This window comes from Protopterus annectens, chromosome 14.part0 (genome assembly GCF_019279795.1).
Source record: "Protopterus annectens isolate FY-2018-M chromosome 14.part0, PAN1.0, whole genome shotgun sequence".
Classification (NCBI taxonomy): Eukaryota; Metazoa; Chordata; order Ceratodontiformes; family Protopteridae; genus Protopterus; species Protopterus annectens.
The window spans coordinates 1,040,251,404-1,040,273,075 of record NC_056748.1 but is presented as its reverse complement, the minus strand read 5'-3'; the positions used below and the strand labels follow the sequence as shown (position 1 = coordinate 1,040,273,075).

At 40.9% G+C, this 21,672-nt stretch overlaps 1 protein-coding gene across 2 annotated transcripts in view; it reads left to right on the top strand.

Annotated features, from left to right (window-relative positions):
* Positions 1-21,672, top strand: part of ZMYM3 (zinc finger MYM-type containing 3) — a 3,891,108-nt gene that overhangs the window by 1,221,090 nt on the left and 2,648,346 nt on the right. For both annotated transcript variants that reach the window (XM_044056844.1, XM_044056843.1), the window contains exon 6: positions 54-312. In XM_044056844.1, coding sequence (XP_043912779.1) covers positions 54-312 — 259 coding nt within the window. The remainder of the gene's footprint in view (positions 1-53; positions 313-21,672) is intronic.

Here is a 21,672-nt window from a genome sequence, read left to right as displayed (position 1 = left end):
GTGTATTTGTAAAAAAACAAAACTTGTTACTTTTAAATGATGTCTCTTTTCAGAGAGCTGGTCAATAAAGACTCTCTAACAACTCAGAGTGGGTCCAGTGGCATATTTAAAGAATACTGCAGCTCAACATGTCTGTCCCTTTATGAGGCGCAGATGCAAAAAAACACGGATACAACTACAGAGACAACAGTGGTGACAGATACTACAACGGCAACGAATACAGCAGCAACAGCTCCCCAACCAGCAGCAGCAGCAACTACGACAGATGAATCAGATAAGGCCAGATGTACAGTGTGCCATAAATCAGGGGAGGTATGTCTGCTTTGTACTGTTAATGTACTCTTTGATAGAAAAAAACTCCCATATAATTGTTGACATAGGGTTTAGAAAGAACTTGTGGGCAGTATTCTACTTGTGAAGATTACTAGTTAGCCAGATTGTAATGACAGAACACAATTGTCTCAATTTTCCAGAAGAAAAGAACAGAAAAGGTACAATCTAACCATTTTTGTATCCAGTGTTCCATGTCATTTGGGTGGAAGTTCTGTGGAAATACATGAAGTACAGTCAGATGTGGAGACATTAGAGAATAGGACTGAGAGGGCGGCAGTTGTGAGGTGGTCATTGCCTGAATATATTATGGATGTGTAGTTTAACTTTATGTGGGGTATACCATCATGAGTCCCGAAGTCCAATGTAAGAGCTTGTTGAATGAGTGCTGTCATAGATATAATGTGGCACTTGTTGTTTTGGTAATACATTTGTATGAATCAACGTTTTTAGCTGCTTCACATATTTGTGTGGAAGTTGGTTGAAGTGGAACTGCATGTTCATTGTGGTACTCTATCTGATTGCATGACTGGTGATATAGTTTCAGAACTGCTACAGACTTGACTGAGGTCTTACAAAGGTCTGGTCTGTCATCGTTTTATTTGCTGATAGTTCAAGATCTGCATATTTTTTTTTTTTTTTTTTTAGTACAGTTGAATCCCCATGGACTTTAAAAGGTTGTGGATCCTAGGTTTATTGTTCATGTATTGTTTATAGCCACCTTGTCTTTCCTCTTCTACTGTAGCATGATAGTATTGCATAAAGAAAGTAGAACCAACATACTGAAGACTGATTGAGGCATCTTTGGTTGTGGACTTTGCTTCCATCTACATCTGTTTTTTGTCTTTTTTTATGCTGTTCTTGCTAGTATCAGGTGATGTTCTTCACTGATCATTGTAGTGGCATATGGGAAGTATCCTGCCAAGGATACTGTATATCCAACCATTATACCAAAACGTGGGTGCCTTGCTCTTGGGCTGTATGTCTGGCGTAAGACCCAAGTGCAAGAGAGCAAAATGGTGCATATGGGATGAATAGGTGTGAAAATCCTCAAAATTTACTTCCTGGCAGCAAGAACAGTGAGGCATTGTTTTCACTTTGGGCTGTCAGCCATCCGACCTGTGCCAGTTTTCATTGCGAGTGAGCATATAGGGATCCAATTTGGGGAGCCTTGCTTTTTTCCGTTAATTTTTGCCTGAAAAGTTATATTTTTAATGTCAAAGAATGGTAAATGTAGCTGCAGGAGGCAGATAATTTATGGTTATAGTCACATGAAGTACTTATTTTGTCTAGAATCTACTCACAGCCGCAAGTATCTTACTTGTAAATCTTTTGCCTCTGAAGCTCTGAGAAGACATTTATCTTCCCTTAATGACTGCTTAGAAAACCAGAGATTAAAGGAGCTTGCATGGGGTAGGATGACCTCTGAATCTGCCCAGTTGTACATCCCCTAGCAGCCACAAAAAAAAAAACTAAAGAAGTCATACTTTTCTGACACTTTTGTTGTCTGATCTCACATGGTCGCCTATGCTGTGACACTTCACAACCCTTCACTGTGGAGAACTGCTCAGTGTTAGATGCTGCTGCTGTTGTCATGACCCTATTATAGGCAGATCATGACCAATCAGATGGCCAGTATGGCTGCAAAAGAGGAACCTTGGCTGTTCATCTCCAAAGGACCTAAGGGCAGACTTCAAATCTTAGTCTGAAAGGACATTCCCACTATCCTTATAGAGGTATATAAGGGGTCACCTCCTCCCCAGTACATCTTTGTGGATGTTCCCAAGAAGTAGTAGCAGCAGATGTTCGTCATATTGATCACTGCTGCAGTGCCCTTAGCTGTATATGGGTTATATCTCACTAAGGATACAACAGCCTGCCAGCTTCCAAAGAGTCTGGATACTTTCCACTCACCTAAACTGTCAGGCAGTTCGAGCTGAGTAGAAGACCAACTTGAGCGCCAAGCTCTTCAGAGCTTTCCTGCCAACAGACAGACAGAAGGAGGCTGAGCCCTGAAAGGACAGTGCTAAGAACAAGAAAAAATAAATGTCCACATTCTGGCATAAAAACCTCACCAGTGATCATTTGAACATCTAAGTGTTATGGTGAGTTTACTTCCACAGCCCCGTACTTTCCTTCTACCACTAGGAACCCTCAAAAGGAAGTGGTATGATTTTTCCCAAGGACTGTTAAATGGAATTTTGTCTTTAAAGGCTCCTCATTTCCTTTCTTCTCCTGCTTCTTCTCTTCACGGGGGTCAGGAATCTACTTCTGATGAAGAGGACTGTGTTTCAGAAGTAAAATTCCTCTCATTTCAGTAAAGTTATCAGTTTTGAGTATGAGGATATGGACACTGACTCCTGACTCTCCACTTGAAGAGCTTTCGCTTGGGGATGCCATTTTGAAAATTATGTAGTATCTTCATGGGGTGTCAGACATGCACTGAAAGTTATATTAGTTATTTGTATGTTAATGATCTCAGACCTTCTGCTCTTCCTGTTATATTAGAGGCTTTACAAGATGACTTCACCATACCTTGTTTGAACCCAGAACAAATCTACTAAACTAGTCCCATCTGCGAATTCCCTACCTAATGGCAAAGGCAGGGATATGGACAGGTATGGAAAGGCAGTGTACACTTCTGCAACACTTTTAATGTGCTGTCATCTACCATACTCATATGATTAGGTATCTCTTTTATTCTGGTTGATATGAATCAGATAGTACATCTTCAGTCTTATTTCTGCTCATCTCAGCTGTTTACATAGCCAAACATTCTTTTAAATGCAGTTATGGTGCTACTAGGAATGTTCTTAGGAGATACTCTGGATTAAAGTTATAATCTTTTCCAGAAGATGTCAACTCCAAGACAGTTGGATGTACCAACTCAAAGCCCAAGGGTATTTTCCAGATGCCTAGGTCCTTTCATAGCATTCTGCAGGCTACAGGTTATACATATTTACTCTTAACTCGGATGAGCTTCTCCAGGCATCTTCAAGGGCCAAGCTTCCTTAGGATCTCAAGTTCACCAGGGAACCGTCTCATTATTAGGTCTTAGTATGTTGTAATCTAAACACTTCCTCTTCCTATATTTTATCCTTCTCAGGATAAAATGCAGTTTCTGATTTCTTATTTGCAGTCTTGCCTTTCCCTAGAATTTACCTCAGCGTGAAATATATTGAGAGCCCTGGGATACATATCTTCAACCATACAAGTGATTCCTGTACCAAACTCCACACTAGGAAGATTCATTTGTACTATATTTGGGCACAGGCAACGCTGCTCAAAGGGCTGTTGCTTCTTTTGGTGCACTTTTATTTCTTTCTTTTTTTTTTAAACAAGAAGCATCTTTGAGTCATCACTTAAGACTTTTAATGTCATACATTTATATAAATGAAAATAAATCATATTGACATATATTCAGTTGCAAACTTTATACATCACATGCAATCTTCTATACAGTCATTGTCAATGAAAGATTACATAGCTCTTTCATTTCCTGCCTTCCCTTAAACAATATCCCTCCTCCAAAGTATTATTCTGTATGTATTTTTCCATTTTTTTCTATGTAGTTTGCACCATCCTTTTCCTAAAGATCCCACTTCCAGTTCTTTCATATCTGTAACTATATTCACTACTTCTAGCACAGCTGGTTTAGACTTAGATTTCCATTTTAACTTTTTTTTTTATTTTTATGACAGCCACCAGAATTAAATTCAGCAAGGCCTCATGCCTAGGAAATTCCAATTTTGTATCACAACTCAAAATAATTTCCTTAGTTACTCCAGTTTGCTCACACAGTATTTCTGACAGTAGTATGCAGGGAATTTTTAAAGTCTGCCAGCTCATTACACTCCCCCAAAAATATGCTCCCAGTTACCTCTTTCTTCCTAATCACATCACCAGCATTTGCAATCTCCCTGAGGAAAAATTCTTTGTGGAGTTTGCTTGGGCTATAAAAACACCTATACAAACATTTGAGTGTTTTTATTTTTTTTGTGCATTACTTGTCCAGTCTCTCTTCCCAGTCCTTCCTCACCTCCCCTGATTGATTAATGTAGTTGTCATACAAAATTTTATATGTCCCCCTAATTATCCTATTTTCAACAGCAGCTTTTGTTCTTGATTCCACTCAACACTCTGCCAGTACTGGTCTTTCATTTAAGAGCCCCCCTGCTCCTTTCTGTTTGCCTATATTGCTCTTTGATAGGGAAGGCAGTCTGTAGCCTGTAGTCCAAATCATACCTGTCTACCTCTTAGCACAAGAAATCTGGAGAAAGCCTAAAATAATGGGGGACAAAGGCCAAAGAACAGGGACAGATTTTAAATATTGATGTTATAAACTTAGTTACTAGAATAGCAGAATTTGTGTTAGCATGCATTTTTTGAAGGGTATGAAGCCTGAAACTCCAATGAGTGTCATTATTTAGTGACTTCAATCCTCAGTCATTTGCCAGAAAACCACTGATGGTCTTCGTGTTTCACTGTTGCAGTCATCACATTTGAGTTATCCCTGCCAGGGTAGCCCTCAGTCGGCCCGAATACCAGAGGCTATTTCCGCATTGTTGCTGTCGCTTCAGGACTGACATCAGGTCGTCAGTATATAAAGTAAGGCAGCCAATGCCATTACATCAGTCTTTCTTGTCGAGGAGTCCGAATCAGAAGCAGATCGCATGAGTGCCGGTTGGCCGCTACCTGAGTTTTCGTTTTCCGAATTGAAGTTGAAGTCTTCTCAAGCTAAGTACCCCATTGGGGATCCTTTTTTCTTGCTCTAACTGATGTCAGAAAAAGTTAACAATTGTCTCGCCTGTGGAAAGCAAATACCACATCGTGATTTTCATTCTTACTGCGTCACTTGCTTAGGCCCAGACCACGACGTCCTCTGCTGTCGCTTTTGTGCTGTGTTCAACGCCAGAACTATACGTCATCTGGCCCTTATTGTAGCTAGATATTTTTGCTCTCAGTCCTCGATTTCCGATATGGCTTTGGTAAGCCATCCGACAGCAGATCTTCTGAAAAAACGGAAGGATAAGGACAGAGACAGACCGCACAGGTCCAAATCTATCGACAATGCTTCCGTTAAGCTAGTAGTCAGTTCTCCGGTCCTCAGTGAGGCGCTTTCACAGCCCCTGATGCCCACTTCTGTGGATTCGCAGGCCGCTAACGAGACCCTTTCGGTGTCCGGTATGCTGCAAAACTCTTCATCGACTAAGGATCATGCTGTTGTCTCAACCTTGGATGGGTCCGGAGCCGTTGAGCAGGCACCGACTTCCAAGGAAGTACTTCGCACTACCGATTCTCAACACAAACTGACGACTTCTTTCGCATCTACTGTTCTTTCGAAAACTATTGAGTTTCTAAGGTCCAGGTTATGAACCACACCCAAGAAACTGACAACTCCATCTCAGGCACCTGCTTCCTTGCCTCAGTCTCAAATGCTTAAAATGGCAGAAGACCTTATAATGCTGATCAGGGGAAGCCAAGCTACCCCTTCCAAAAGAAAAAGAGATTTGTCCCCAGTAGTTTTATCTGAACAGGAGTCCGATGACTCTGATGCCTCTGAATATGAAGACATGCAACCCCTCTCTGCTTATGAGGATTCTGATGCAGAGGAATCCATTCCTTCAGCCTCTGTACCCAAGGATTTGTCCTTTGGGGAAACCCTTTATACTTTAAAGGAGCATTTCCTATGGGAATGTCAGGACTACCCTCAGTCTAAAAAGAGACTCAGGGAATTCGTAGATCTTCCACAGCACAGACCTTTTGCCATTCCTCCTGTCCTGGATGTTGTGGATGATGTTTTCATGGAATCTAGTTTGACTCCTGACACCCTCCCTCCTGCTCCCAGGAAACCTGACTGGTATTGAGTCCCTGACTCTCACAAATTTCTTTTCAAAAATCCTGCTGGCCCTAAGGTTATCTCCCAAGGGCCTAAAGGAATTAAAGCAACTTTTGCTAAGAATCCCACCCCCTCAGATAGGGATTCCCGAGCATTAGACAGATGGGGTAAAAAACTATACATCTCTGCTACTCTTACTATTAGAGCACTAAATTTGTCAGTTCCATATGCTAAAATTTCAGCAGCATACCATAAACACCTCAAACAAAAAATATAATTTTTCTTGCTTGTGCAGAAAATAGAGTTACAAGATTTAATGCATTCTGCAAATCAAGTAACTAAGCACACCTTACACTGTGGTTTTGATGCCCTAGAAGGATCTTGCAGGACAGCAGTCACCAGTTCTGTCCTTAGAAGGCATGCTTGGCTTAAGGAACAGCCCTTGCCAGACCATGTCAAATCTAAACTATTGGATGCACCCTTGCACAAAGGCAACTTATTTGGCACCAAGGCAGAGGAGTTCTTAAAAAAAAGATGGAAGAAAAAGCTAAATCTATGCAGACAGTTAAGGATTTCCTGCAAGTCTAGCCACCCAGGTTCAATAGGCATTGCCTCTCCAAGCACTGGTCCTTTCCTGCCCCCTCCAGGTCAGTTCAGCCCAGACCCTGGGGAAGCAGAACCCCCCCCCCAGACAACAGCCACAGGTAATGCAGAGATCAAAACAATGGAGTACCTCCAATTCTAATTCAGGGAGTGCAAAGCCACCCCCTCAATGTAAGAACACACAATGACTCTACACTTCCACCCCGTCCCTCTGCCCACCTGCACTTGCCTCTGGGAGGAAAACTCTCCTTCCACGCAAGCACCTGGGCCACCATTGCCAATGACCGCTGGGTCCTCAACATAGTGTCCCAGGGATACAAATTTTCTTTCCACACTCTACCAACCCCAAAAGTGTTCCCAGGTCTTCCTCCAAACCAGTGGGCAGAGGCCAGAAAGCAAGTCCTTTCCCTGCTCTCTATGAGGGCAATAGAGCACATTCCTGCAGAACAGATAGGTCAAGGTTTCTACTCCAGACTCTTCCTGGTACCCAGAAAAGAGGGCACCTGGCGCCCCATCCACAGTCTATCCATTCTAAACACCTTCCTGATGATACCAAAATTCAAAATGCTCACCCTCCAGCAACTACTACCTATGCTCTCCAAGGATGCTTGGCTAGCCACCCTAGACCTAAAAGAGGCATTCCGACACATCCCAATCAGGGAGTCATGCAGAAAATCTCTACATTTCAGGGTAGGATCACTGCACTTTGAGTTCTCTGTGCTTCCCTTTGGCTCATCTACTGCTCCCAGAGTTTTCACAAAATGTCAGGCTCCCGCTATTGCTTTTTGCAGGCAAAGAAATATTCAAATTTACCCATACTTAGAGGACTGCCTAATTCAGGCAGACTGTCAGGAAAAGCTGCTGAAGCACCTGGCCTTTGTAAAGGACCTACTGACCTCCCTAGGGTACACTATCAATGAAAAGAAATCCAAAGTAGTATCCACCCAAAAAATTATATTCCTGGGAGCAAGCCTGGACACAGCATTCCAGATGACATTCTTTACACCAGAAAAGCAAATTTACATGACAGCCTATTTCTCTCAACTAGCCACCAGACCCCAGTTACCCACAAGGAACATCCTGCAAGCTCTGGGGTTCATCGCTTCTTGCATTCTACTCATTCCATATGCCAGACTGCATATGAGAAAACTTTGATGGTACCTAAAAAGCCTTTGGTGTCAACACTCTCAAGACCTGGAAACTCTTATACCAATGATACTGTGTCTAGGGAAAGATTTTCTGTGGTGGGTAGCAGCATGCTGCCACGACAAGGGACTACCCTTCCACAACCCCACGCCACCCAGACCCTCACCACAGATGCATCAGACTGTGCCTGGGGTGCACTCCTGGACGGCAGGTGCATACAGGGCCAATGGGGTCCACATGAAATACATCTGCACATCAACCAAAAAGAGTTGTTAGCTGTCCAGCATGCATTGACAGCTTTCTAACCCCTTCTCTCCCCAGGGGCTCTGCTGATCAGAACAGACAACACCACTGTGATGTGCTATATCAACAAGCAGGGAGGGACTCACTCCTACAGTCTGTGCAGGCTCGACATGACCCTGTTGGCCATGCAACTACACCTGTTAGCACAATTCCTGCCAGGCTCTCTTAACTCTCTGGCAGACAACTTAAGGAGACATCTTCTGGACCCACACGAGTGGCAGTTAGACCAAAGAACCTTCAACCTTATAACTCAGAAATGGGGCACCCCGAAGGTTGACCTCTTTGCTTCCCACTTCAACCATCAGCTTAGCAAGTTCAGCACCAGGGAGCCTCACTGCAGGGCCTGGAAAGTGGATGCTCTATTCTTCCAGTGGATCAACCTCTCGGTCTGTGCATTTCCCCCACTACCTCTCATTACCAGGGTACTGCTCAAAATAAGGGAGGAAAAACTGAGGACAATCCTGATTGCCCCAGACTGGCCACACCAGCACTTGTACCCACTGCTGCGCAGCCTGTCACCTCTGCCAACATGGCATCTCCCTCAGATCCCAACATTCCTGACCCAGAGGGAAGGTGAATTTATGCATCCCCAATTGCAGACCCTCAATCTGGCATTCTGGCTTATTCCCTTACCACTGTACAAGCTGCCAATCTCAGTGAACAGGTTCTAGATGTTATATGTGAGGCCAGATGACCTAGCACTAGAAAGTCTTATGCTGACAAATGGAAAAGGTTCTGCACCTGGATCCAGGCTAAGGGAGCTGATATGGCACAGCCCTTCCTACCTCTCATCCTGGATTACCTAGCTGACCTACTACACAGTGGTCTATCCTTTTCCTCTATTAAAATTCATGTCTCTGCTATCTCTGCTCATTTCAGCACTGAGAACCCCTTTTCTCGAACCCTCTCATCAAACAGTTCCTAAGAGGGGCTAGCAACTTGAGGCCACCCAGAAGAGCACCTACCCCAGCTTGGGATCTCAACTTTGTGTTGGAAAAGCTCACCCTGCCCCCCTTTGAACCAGCAGCTTCAACAGAGTTAAAGTTTCTCTCCTGGAAGACAGCCTTGCTTCTGACCATCACTTCAGTAATAAGAGTGTCCAAGCTACAAGCACTAATGGCTGTAGAGCCCTTCATCATTTTCCATGCTGACAAGGTCTCCCTCAGGAGTAACCCACCCTTCATGCCAAAAGTGGTGTCCAGTGTGGCTGTCAACCAATCCATTCATTTGCCCACCTTTTTCCCTAACCCGCAAAACAAGGGTGAAAGGATACTGCACTCTCTAGGTGTGCACAGACAGCTCAGATTCTATCTAGACAGGACTAAATCATTTAGAAGGACTGATCGATTGTTAGTCAGCTTTGCTGCAGGAGCAGAGGGCAAAGTCATATCCAAACAAACCATTTCCAAATGGATAGCACACTGCATGCATTTCTGCTACAAGCAACACGGGAAACCTCCCCTAAGGGGGTCAGGACACACTGTACCAGAGCAACCTACACTTCTGCAGCTTTCCTCAGAGGAGTCCCCACCCGGGACATCCTGGAGGCTGCACCATGGACATCTGTTCATACCTTTAACAAGCATTACCACCTGCTTATCTTCTCCAAATCCAAGGCAGGCTTTGCCACTGCAGTCATCTAGGGCATCCTAGCCAGCCCCCAGTCTTGACTGCCTCCACCCTTTTCTTCAGCTTTGGGAATCAACCCAAATGTGATGACTGCAACAGTGAAACATGAAGTACATAGTACAGTTGTGTACACTTGCCATAAATGTAGATGTTAGAGTGTATTCACTGTTGCAGTCCTGGTTTCCCTCCCTCCATCCCCCTTTTCTCTCTCTCTCTCTCTCTTTTCTTACAAGGAACTTTTTGGTATTTACTTTCTACTGGTGGGGTTCTCCCACCATATCTTAGCTCCCACTTGGGGGCTCCTGACAGGGCAAGAAAAACTGATGTAATGGTGTTGGCTGCCTTACTTAATACTACTGATGACCTGACGTCAGTCCTGAAGCGACAGCATCCGACTCAGAAATACTAAGCCTCTGGTATTCGGGCCGACTGAGGGCTACCCTGGCAGGGATAACCCAAATGTGATGACTGCAACAGTGAATGCACTGGAACATCTACATTTATGGTAAGTGTACACAACTATACTGTCTTATAAGGAACAGACAAAAATATGAGGCAAAAATCTGGACATTCTGTGAAAGTCTGTACGGTTGAGAGATATGGTCTAAATGTATTCTTGGCCTCTTCCCATTCTGTTACCTTTCTCTCCCTAATTATTTGCTCCCAATGCCTTGGCTTCTTTACCAGTTTTCTCCAGTAAACTTCATTCCCATCTTGTCTATTCTCTGTGCACCTAAATGCAGTCATCCTTATTGTCAGAATATCCTGTCTCCATTCTAATGTTGGCGTAGTTCATAGAATCCTTTCTGCTGCTTTATGAATATAATATTCTGTATGGCTGTTGTTAATTCTTAAGGATCTGTATACAAAATCCTAGTCTCTCCTTATTTCTTGAGCCCCCCCCGCTTTCATCATTATCCCTTACCACTTTGAATTATAACTTTCTGCTTGTGCTATGTATAGGAGCCTTAACTGCTTAGGTCTGAAGTATCTCTTCAAGTCAAGTAATTCCAAACCTCCTTGTTCTATTTATTGGAAGGATCGACTTGCCCCACTTGACTCTTGCCTTCTTCCTCCCTCAGATAAAATCTTTCAACTCTTGATTAGTTGCTATCTACAACTTCTCTGGTTGATGAAAATATAACTGACTTGTGTATAAAACTAAAGGGGCTCGAAACTTTTTCACTACTTGTATCTTACTATCCATATCCACAAAACAGAGTTTCCAACCAGTTTATCAGTTGTTGTATTATCTTTTCTTAACGTCTTCCCACATATTCAAGGCCTTCAACACCATCCCCCGCTCTGGAATCATAGATAAACTTACTAAGCTGGGCATAAATCCCTACGTCAGTCGATGGGTTGCCAACTGGCTTACTGACAGAACCCAGACTGTAAAAGCAGCCGACTCCAAATCCAGCTTCAGACAAGTGACAAGTGGAGTACCTCCGGGTTCAGTCCTGGGGCCGCTCTTGTTTTTCATCTACTTCTCTGAAGTACAGGCCAACACTAAGGGACTCTGGCTAACAAAGTTCGTAGATGACTGCAAACTGGGAGCCATGATTGAATCCTCAAATGATGTGGATATTCTACAAAAGGACCTTACAGAAACAGATGCTTGATGCCAGAGCCATGGGCTCAAGCTGAATGTCAAGAAATGTATAGTTATCCCCTTTGGTAAAAAAACATGTACCCATGAAATACTACATAGGTGGCAGTACACTAAACACCAAAAGTGTGATGAGAGAATTAGGGACACAGGTGGACAGTGGTCTCAACTTCGATAACCACATCACCACAACAGTCAGGAAGTCCTATGTGGCATACCTAATCACTGTGAAATAATTCGCTATTTCGAGTGTTCGGCATTTTCAGCGTTCACTGAAATAGGGTCGATGAATCAGCATTCGCTTTTTTAAGCGTTTGCTGATTCAATATAGACCCATTTGGTATGTACCTCACAAGACATCTGCAACTGCTGGAAAGGCCGCAGAAATACTTCACTAAAAGAATCACAGGCCTAAAGCAGATGCCCTATGCTGACTGTCTAAAAAAAACTCCACCTATACTCTGTGGCATATCGTCTACTCAGAGGTGATCTTAACATACAAGGCCATGTCAAACCCTGAGCTGTTCAACATGCTCCACTTAAAGAAATCCCAATCCCTCAGAGCCACATGCTCCAGGCATCTAAACCTTGTCATCACATTGAGCAAAACATGCTGGAGGGATAGGTTCCTGACCCAGAGACTCCCCATACACTGGAAGTAGACTGCCCATACATGTCAAGCAGGGCGCCTCCTTGGCCCTCTTCAAAAGGAACCTTGACGATTGGATGGGAGATAGGAAATTCACCCTGGGGATCACATCAGTTGCCCTGCTAGACAGGGTTCCAAGGAAGTAAATGTTGTGGGAAGAAATATCCAGGGAATTGTTATGGCTAGGCTTATGTAGGCCTTAGGGCCGATAGCCTAGTGCCAACCTATGAACCTATATCATTAGCTTCCATAACAGATTCTGTTTTAACCCATAGTCCTAAGTACTTATTTTTTTCTTTCCCCCATAAATATGGGTATTGCTGAACCAAACCATGTTTGTATACATAGTTAACAGCTATTACCTTAGTTTTATCTTCATTAATTTTGTATACTGAAAAGACTTGAGCTTGTCTCAAAATATTACACAACACTGAAATGTCCTTTTCTGTTTTTATCAGGTACAAAATATCACTTACAAATAAAGCCAACTTTTATTTATTACCATACCAGTTATATGCTAGAATTTGAGTGCCTTATTTTCTTTGCCAGTAGTTCTAAATGTAAAGCAGATAACAAAGGGGAAAGAGGACCTCTCTCCTCGTTTCCTCTGTTAAACAGACCTTATCAGAGAGGAACCACCCCTCACACTTTAATTTTCTTCTCCAATCCATTGTATAACTTCCTAATTAACCTTATTATTGTGTCAAGGAATGCAAATGCTTCTATTGCCCTGTTCATAAAATCCTAGCATACTCTGTTGAATGCTTTCATTGCATCAAGGCCCACGAATAACAGTGGTATTTTCTTACATTTGGCTTCCCTCTGGATCATCATCATTATATTAATGTTGTCAAATGTTTGCCTCCCCTCCACAAAACCACATTGATCCTTATCTTCTCAATTTTGGCATCACCCTTGCCATTCTTTTAAACATTATATACATAAACACTTTTTAATCATGGTTTGGAATTGAAATGGACCTATATGAAGGATCTGATCGTTTTTTGTCATCTTTAGGTATTAAAGCCACCACAGATTTCTTCCAGGATGTTGGTGCTTTTCCTCCTCTTAAAATAATGTTAAACAAAAGATTCCAGATCTTTATCAATTTCTTTCTCCTATCTTTCAGTCTTCCACAGGAATGCCATCTAGTCCTGGAGACTTTTTTTGTAGATTGGTTATACCTCACCATTTTTATATCATCTCCCCCTATCCTAATTGTTAGTAATTGAGCCTTGTCTACCTCTAACCTTGGAATATGTAATTCTACCCTAAATATTTCCATTTGTACTTTTTCTTGATTTCTACACTTCTGTGCTTTATACAGAGTTTCATAACATTTCTGAATTATTTGTAATACCTCTGCAGGATTTGTGGTTATTTTCATTGTTATGTGCTCTTTAAATTTGACAACACTCCTTTCTACTTTCTGTTGCCTGAGCCATTGTGCTAAAAGCTTTTCTGCTTTGGAGTTAAAGAAAAATGTGAATAGCAGCTATCTTTCTAAATGTATGCAGTTTATTAAGGGAGTCCCCTGTTTTCTCTTTAGCATTCTGCAGTTGCAAATCTGTGTGATTCTCCCTATCCTGCAATACATCAACCTTCATCAGTCTCTCTAAATAAATCTTGTTAGTTCTTAACCTTCTCTTTTTTCTTTTATTTCTTCCATATTTTTAAAATCCACACTTATTTTGTCCCACAACCTACATATATTTTCTGAAAAAATTCTGTTTCCTAGTAACTCCTGAATAATTTCTACTACCCCATTCCTTAAATTCCTCTCTGTATAATAGATAGGTGGATAAACCACAATGTCTCATTTTTATTTCATTACCTTGCATTTTTATTTTAGTTATTGGATGTGAATCAAAACGTTCAATTAAGTGCATATGTTCCCGTGAAATAAAATATTCTGTGTGGCTTAGTCCATTTTTTATTCTCTCTGAGCTCCTACTACTGAATTCATATCTTCCATACCAAATATTTTCATAAATTTCTTAAAAAGTCTACCCTGTTTTGTTATATTTTCTCTTCTAAGCCCCCAGATGCATCCACACTCTTGCAGATCAAATTCCAGTCCCCACCTGTATGTATTATTCCATGCTGAAAGCTGATTATTTCTCCCAAAAATGTCTTAAGCTCCATTGTAGCATTTTCAAGTGGAATGTAATATTTACATGCCAGCATAAGCCTCCTCACTTGCCAGTAGTCCCTTACTACTACAGATCTACCATTATTATCTTTTTTATCCTGTTATATCATTGTTGAAACTCCTCTTGCAATTAATATTAGTATTCCCCTTTTCCTTTGTCCCAGATATTCCACTGAATAACTATCCTGAAATCATTTCATTATCAAATTCACATGCTCAATTCTTTCCAAATGTGTCTCCTGTAGTATAGCTATTTGCACTCTACATTTTTTAATATAGTTCACTATTCTTTTTTGTATATACATGTGAGACAGTTTTCATTCTAAGGTAATATGGAAAGTGTTGTTATTATGATAAGTTAATATTCACACCTGTTATGTATAACAGCTCTTTTAATGTGTAATTTCAGCTTTTGTGTTACAGGCATGTACTAATGTTTGGCAGGTTGATCTTTTGTACAGTTGGTTCTTGTCATATCCATTTGAACTTGCGTCACATCTTACAAGACTTTTTGTTTTAATTAATTTATTTTTTATTTTATTTTCCATTTGTTTACCGGGATAGTCCGACTGGACACAAGGTGACCATCTTCAGCAGAGGCCCGGGGAGAAAAGCTTGAATTACATAGTAAAAAAATTATAAAAATAAAAATGGTAAAAAAAAATTATATAAACATAGCTATTTTGTACAAAGAGCATAGAACATATAAAAGGAGTAAAAATCAGAGTTTTTCAATTGATGCAGCATACAGCGGTTAGAATATTGAGAAACAAACAAGAAATTATACAACAAATGTAGAATTGCTTGAAGATAAGTTCAAAATGATGTTTCCATAGACAAACAAGGTCATAAATTAGAAATCACAAGTATAGAGGTGGCCTAAACACCTGGTTCACAGTACTATGCACAAGTGAAACTACACAGTACACCTGTGATCTAGGGATGTTAAAAGCCAGGAACAGGTGAAATTAGTCTGGTTCTGTACAGGAACATATCTAAGTTTTGAATAGGAGATCTTTTAGTAGGGATTTGAAAGTATGTTTGCTATTTAGACATCTGATGTCTGAGTAGAGAGTTCCAGGCCTTAGCAATTGCATAGGAATAAAGAGATTGGCCTGAGCTATGTAAGCAGTTGGTAACAGTCAGTAGGGCTGTATTAGAAGATCTTAGTTGACGCGCAGTATTATGGAAGGTGAGCAGACCAGAGAGGGCAGGTATTTTATTTGGTTGATGTAGGAGTTGATGGATCAAGAGAAGTTGATTGTGTTTTAGTAGGTTAGAGAGCATTGGTTGCAAATTCTGAGATTTTATTGTAGCAGGTAGATAGTTTCAGAAGGTCAGATTTGTTTAGGTTAGTTAGAACTGGGGAAGCATATAGTAAGTTGGAGAGTAGATTTCGTACGAGAGATAGTGATTCGGGATTCCTGTGTGAGGAAGCTCTTGCAGTGGTAGAGTGAACCTAGTTTTTTATGAAATGACGATCGTATGGTGTAGAAGTAAACTGGGTAGTTTTTTTTATAATTAGTTTCTTTGTAGGTGAGCTTGGTGAGATCAAAGGGGGTGTGGTTGAAGGTGGTAGGTGAAATGTATATGTGAGTATGGTGGTGATTGTTTGAATAGGTTAGTGTGGGGAAGTTTAGGTGATTGTGGTTAGTGATAGTGAAGTGGTAGGGAGTTAGATGACAGTCTAGGGAGAGGAGAACTGTTAAGAAAATAGAAGGTGCAAGCATGGTGAGAGTTGAAGGAGGTGGTGGTAGTATATGTGGAGTTAAGCTACCTGATTTGAGAGTTAGAGGAAGAAAGGATAGTGTGATGCATCAGAGTAGCACAGAACAAATTAATGAGCAGGTGGTGAAAGCAAAGATGGGGGAGTGGTTGGAGGATGATGTGATATTTTGGTGGGGGGTGTTAGAGAAGTCAGTTGATTGTGGTTATGAGTAAGTTAGGGTATATGCGGGGTGGGTGGGATAAAGGGGCAGGGTGGAGAGCGAACGTAGCGGGCTAAAACCCACTCCACAAGATAAGGAACTCTGCAAAGAAATGAAACAGTGAACTAGAGTAGGTAAGATACTGGTTAAAGTGCGATTATATTTAACTGTGACTAGCAACACCACTGTGAGTTTTATGGGCAGTAGCTAACAGTAATTCAGGAGGAGGATCAGGCTCAACTGTTAATTAAGGGATGCTGTTAATTTTAAGTCAGTTGCAAAGAAAAAGGGGGGATCTATGGCAGACCTTAGCATCCGTGCAAACTACTCACTCGGAACAACAAGTAAGATACTTTAATGAAAAAAAAACACCTACAGGTTTTAATAACTAATGCAGCTCTGTGGTGGAAGATGGTGGGGCAGTTAGTAGACCGCCGCAGCTTCAGATCACAGAGTATAGTACTGAGGGTGAAGCAAAGTTATATTTTCAGTAAAAAAATGCAGCAGGTATATTTAAACACTGTGAAAGAGAGATTAGAGGTATAGACGTAAGGGTGAGGTGAGTGGATCCTCTGCAAATGAGGAGTTGGGCAGTATTAAGCAGAGCAGAAAATACTGGGTAATAAATAGACAGACCTAGGCTACTCATGCAGTAGCAGACATAAAACAGTATTTACCCCTCTTTTATCAATGGCACATTAAGGAATATTTAAAACACACCAGTGTAGTCCCAGTTAGAGTAGTTTACCAGAAATGCCTTGCAGTAGTTAGGTAATGCGTTAGACAGTAATTATATTTCTTAGGATCTAGTTCAATGGTATCTCATATAGCTCTGTTCTAGATGTAAATGATTCATATCCTCCCATACAAGCATTAGTTAGAGATGATAACTTCTTGGCATAATTCTGAACTTATTTTTGTTCAAGATACTTCCCAAAAATATTACAGCAGCTTTACAGTAGCAGAAATATCAGGCAAAAAGTCAATACAACAGTAGTAGTCTTCTGAAGGGTCACCGCATAAACAGTACACAAGTAGCTTCTGTTACAAGTCAAGAAGCTAGATGATATTGCAGTTATATTCGGTAAATGAAAACCCTCATACCAAAAAGGAAACACACCCAGAAACACCCTCAGAACCTGTTAACTTAATACAAACACAGAAAACTATGTACATCTTCAAATAATGAAGTTTAACCCTCCTAATAGAAAAAATTGTCCCAGACTGACAGCTAGATTTACAGGCTATAATTGACATATAATAAAGATTATCCATGCTAAGACACGTGGTACAGCTTCTGCTTACACTAAGTGCTTTATGTTTTTGTCTCATCTTTATTCCTCTCCTAGATATAGAAAACAACTTGAATGATTTCAGAAAGCATTATATTTTAGTCATTGAAAGAAAGTATTCTATTTTTATTGCTGTATATTGGATTGTCTTCATAGTAACATTAGAACCAGATACACAATTGCCTTTGAGTTACAAGCTTCTCATGTTGCACTGTGAACATTTATTTGCTAAAGGAAAACTTTTCATTACATTAAATGTTTTTTATTTAGTTGCTTCCACTTAAAACTTGTTATATCAAGCCAAGGGCCTTAATCCAGCCATTCCCCTATGCAAAAGTAAGAAAAAGCATATCATTTTTACTTATATCATGCTCTGTATACATTTACAACCCATCTCTCACCTCATCAGCCTAAGATTACAGCCTATTATCTTAAGCATGCTTTTCTCCAGGCTTTCTTCTCTGTTTACATTGCAGTACCTGTATTTCTTAAAACTAAACAAGAAGAAAGAAAGAAGGAAAGAAAAATCCCCTATTTACTTTAGTATCCTGGTAACACGCAAAAATAACTGAAAATGCTTTGCTGTGTAGCATGCAGTATATGTCATGTTTTATAAAAATACTGTTAAGAACAATTGTTTTACTTAGTTATGTCTTTCTGTCTTCCCCTTTCCTTAATGTTATTCCAAACATTAATGACATGAAAATATGTAGTGGAAGGTGTGCCCAGATTCCAAACTAAATAATCAATATAAAAAGGCACTCCAGGAGGAACAGTACCTGTTGTCGAACCAACAGTTAATTTAACCACAAGCAATAACAAATTCCAGAACGCTTAACGTTCCACCGTGTTTTCATCTTGCACAGAAACTTCATCAGATGTGAGCATACCATTACACAGTTTTTCTTGTGTAATCTCGGTCAATTGATTATTTTGTAACTAGTACAAATAAACTAAATTGTTTTATTCAGTTTTTAAAACTATTTAAATGTAGTCTGGTTTACCTGATGAAGTTTCTGTGCAAGACGAAAACGCAGTGAAACATTAAGCGTTCTGGAATTTATTTGTTATTGCTTGTGGTTGATAAACTGTTGGTTCGACAACTGGTACTGTTCCTCCTGGAGTACCTTTTTGTATTGATTATTAATGACATGAAGTAGGGCATATGCTTTGGAGTCCTGTACAAGTTTAACATTTAAAAAAGTCCAGTATTTCCAGGTTTTCTCATTCTTCATATTTCACAAATGTGATTGATGCTTTGTAATTCCATATTTATTCATTAATTTCCAAGTTGCTAGTTTTCTTCCTGTTTATCTCCATTTTCCAACTCCAGTCTCTGGTTCATTTCCAAACTACTCCTGGTTCTTCTAGTCATCTCCTGTGCTTTTCTCTGTGTCTCAAGTATATTCCTTTGGAGCATTGGAAAAGGTTTTACTGGCATAGTCTGTCTATGAACTTTATTATGAGAAGTGAGTCTACTTTACATAATTGAACCACGCTTCACCGAAACTCTTCACAGACACGAAAAGAGCAAATGTTAAATAAAACGAATGTTCACATCAGTGAAAAATTCCACCGGGAAAGGATACAGTTGGCCAGTGTTAGGAAACTGCCCTTTTTCTCCACTTGTAGTGTGATCTCAGATTTGGTATATATAGTTAGGAAGATGTGGGGGGTGCAGCCACCCACCTGGGTGGGATTGGCATGTTTTGGTGTGTGTTTCATTCGTAATGTGCCCAAGTGCTTTCTTTCCCTGTGGTATCTTTCACTGATTTGAATGTTCACTTTATTGAATATTCACTCTTTTTGTTTCAATGAAAAAAGTTTTGGTGAAGTATGGTTTGATTATGTGACATAGACCCATGAGAAGTATAATAAGTAGAAACCCCTTCTGTTTGATAGCTCACTTTTTGTTGGACAAACTTTTGTATTTCCTCCTCAACATGTTCTGTATTAAAAAATGACTTTGACCCTCCAAAAAATATTCTATAGCTGGATAAAGCTGCTTAAATCTCACTTCTGCCTCTCAACATGTATTCATTCAATACATGTAAAAATATTTATTTATTACAAAAAGAATAAATAAACAGATACTGGAAAAGTGCCCCTGCTGGTTTGGTGCCGTAAGCGGCCGTCTACTTGGCCTGTGCCTAAGGCCGGCTGTGATTGCTGAATAAATTTACTCTTCTGCTTGATGTGCAGTGAGTAATCATTTTCCAGAAACACTTTACTGTCTCCACCGTTTAGTACAGTCGCCTTCTGCCATAGTTTTGTCAGAGTCAATTCTTTATGTTGGTAGGATTACATCTTTACTACTAGATGTCTTGGCAGTTTCTCATGGCCAGGTTTGGAACATGCACACAGTGTGCCCTTTCATTTAACAACTCCTGCTGTGGAATACCAGTCCATTTGCTTATTTGGCTTTTATAAAATCAATACATTATGTTCCTTCCAGTTTCTCTAGTATAGCAAAAAAATCTAAAGTTTTCCTTATGTGTTGTTTCCTGTAACTCTACCATTTTTTAAAACCTTCTTTTGAGCAGTCTCACACTCAGCTAGCCTTTTCATTTCATCCTCTGATTTTTGCAGCTTTATATCAGCTCATCTGAATATCCGTTCAAAGCTTCTTCAATTTTTTTCCAGCCTATTGTTGTTTGAGTTGGTAATACTCAATTGTTTTGTTTATTTCAATCAGCTCTGAGTACATTTGACTTATTTTTTCCTCTAGATTACTGGATGTCATGCATCGCACCAAAGGTGTAGTTTGAACTGCTTTTTGATGAATAGCTGCAGGATTCTTCCCAGAAAGTGTTTTTGCCTCACCTTTTGTAGTTTATTTTCCTTCAGGTTCTCTTAACTTTTTCTTTGCTGGCATCCAAGGAGTGCACTTACCTAAAAAGTCCAGTTTACTGGGTGTCTTCCCTGAGTATTTGTTTTCACATGGTGAAAGCTGAAACTAAGACGTTTCTCAGTGTGCAGTCATTTTGGAAGTCCCTTTTGGTACAGATGCTCTTCGTGTTTCACTGTTGCAGTCGTCACATTTGGGTTATCTGCCTGCAGGTAGCCCTCAGCCAGCCTGAATACCAGAGTCTTCGGATTTCTGCATCGGATGCTGTCGCTTCTTCCATGACGTCAGGTCGTCAGGGGTATAAAACATGCAGCCGATGCCATTACATCAGTCTTTCTTGCTATGCGGTGCCCGAAGCAGAAGCAGTTCACAAGTGCCGGTCTGCCGTCTCCTGAAATTTTCATTTTTGAGTTTCAGACCCGAAGTCTTCAAAAAAGATAAGTATCCCGTTGGGGATCCTTTTTTCTTGCTCTATCCGATGTTAGTAAAAGTTAACAATGGTCTTGCCTGTGGAAAGCAAATACCTCAAAGAGATTTTCATTCTTACTGCATCCCCTGTTCAGGCCCAGACCACGACATCCCTCGCTGTCCGTTTTGTGTCTTGTTCAACACCCAAACTATTCGTTGTCGGGCTATGTTTGTAGCCAAATACTTTCGTTCTCGAACTCTGTACTCCGAAATGGCTTCGTTAAGCCATCCGACTACCGATCTTCCGAAAAAAACATAAGGATAAAGACAGAGACAGACCGCATAGGTCCAAAACTGCCGACATGCTTCCGTTAAGCTAGTCGCCAGTCTGCTGGTACTCAGTGAGGCGCTTTCGCAGCCCCTGATACCCGCTACTACAGATTCGCAGGCCTCTACTGAGACCCATTCGGAGTCTGGTATGCTGTGAGATGCTTCTTCGACTATGGAACCTGCAGATGTCTCTACCTTGGATGGGTCTGGAGCCGCTGTGCAGACACTGGCTTCTGAGTGTGTATTCTGGCCTATAGACTTTCATATTAAACCAACGACATTGCTTCCATCCAGAAGTACCAAATTCCTCAGGCCAAAAACTCGCACTACGCCTAGAAAACCGACAACCATACTGCAGACTCAGGCCCATATGCCTCAAAAACAAATGCTTAGAATGGCTGAAGACCTTATTACCTTAATTATGGGAAGCCAGTCTTCCCCCTCTAAGAGACCTAGAACTGATTTTCTTTCTGATTCTTCTGATCAGGAATCTGATATTTCTGCTCCTGATTACCAGGATTTGTCCTTATCTACTTGTGAGGATTCTGATGCAGAGGATTCCCTTCCCTCTGCTTCCCCTCCACAAGATTTTTCTTTTGGTGAAAC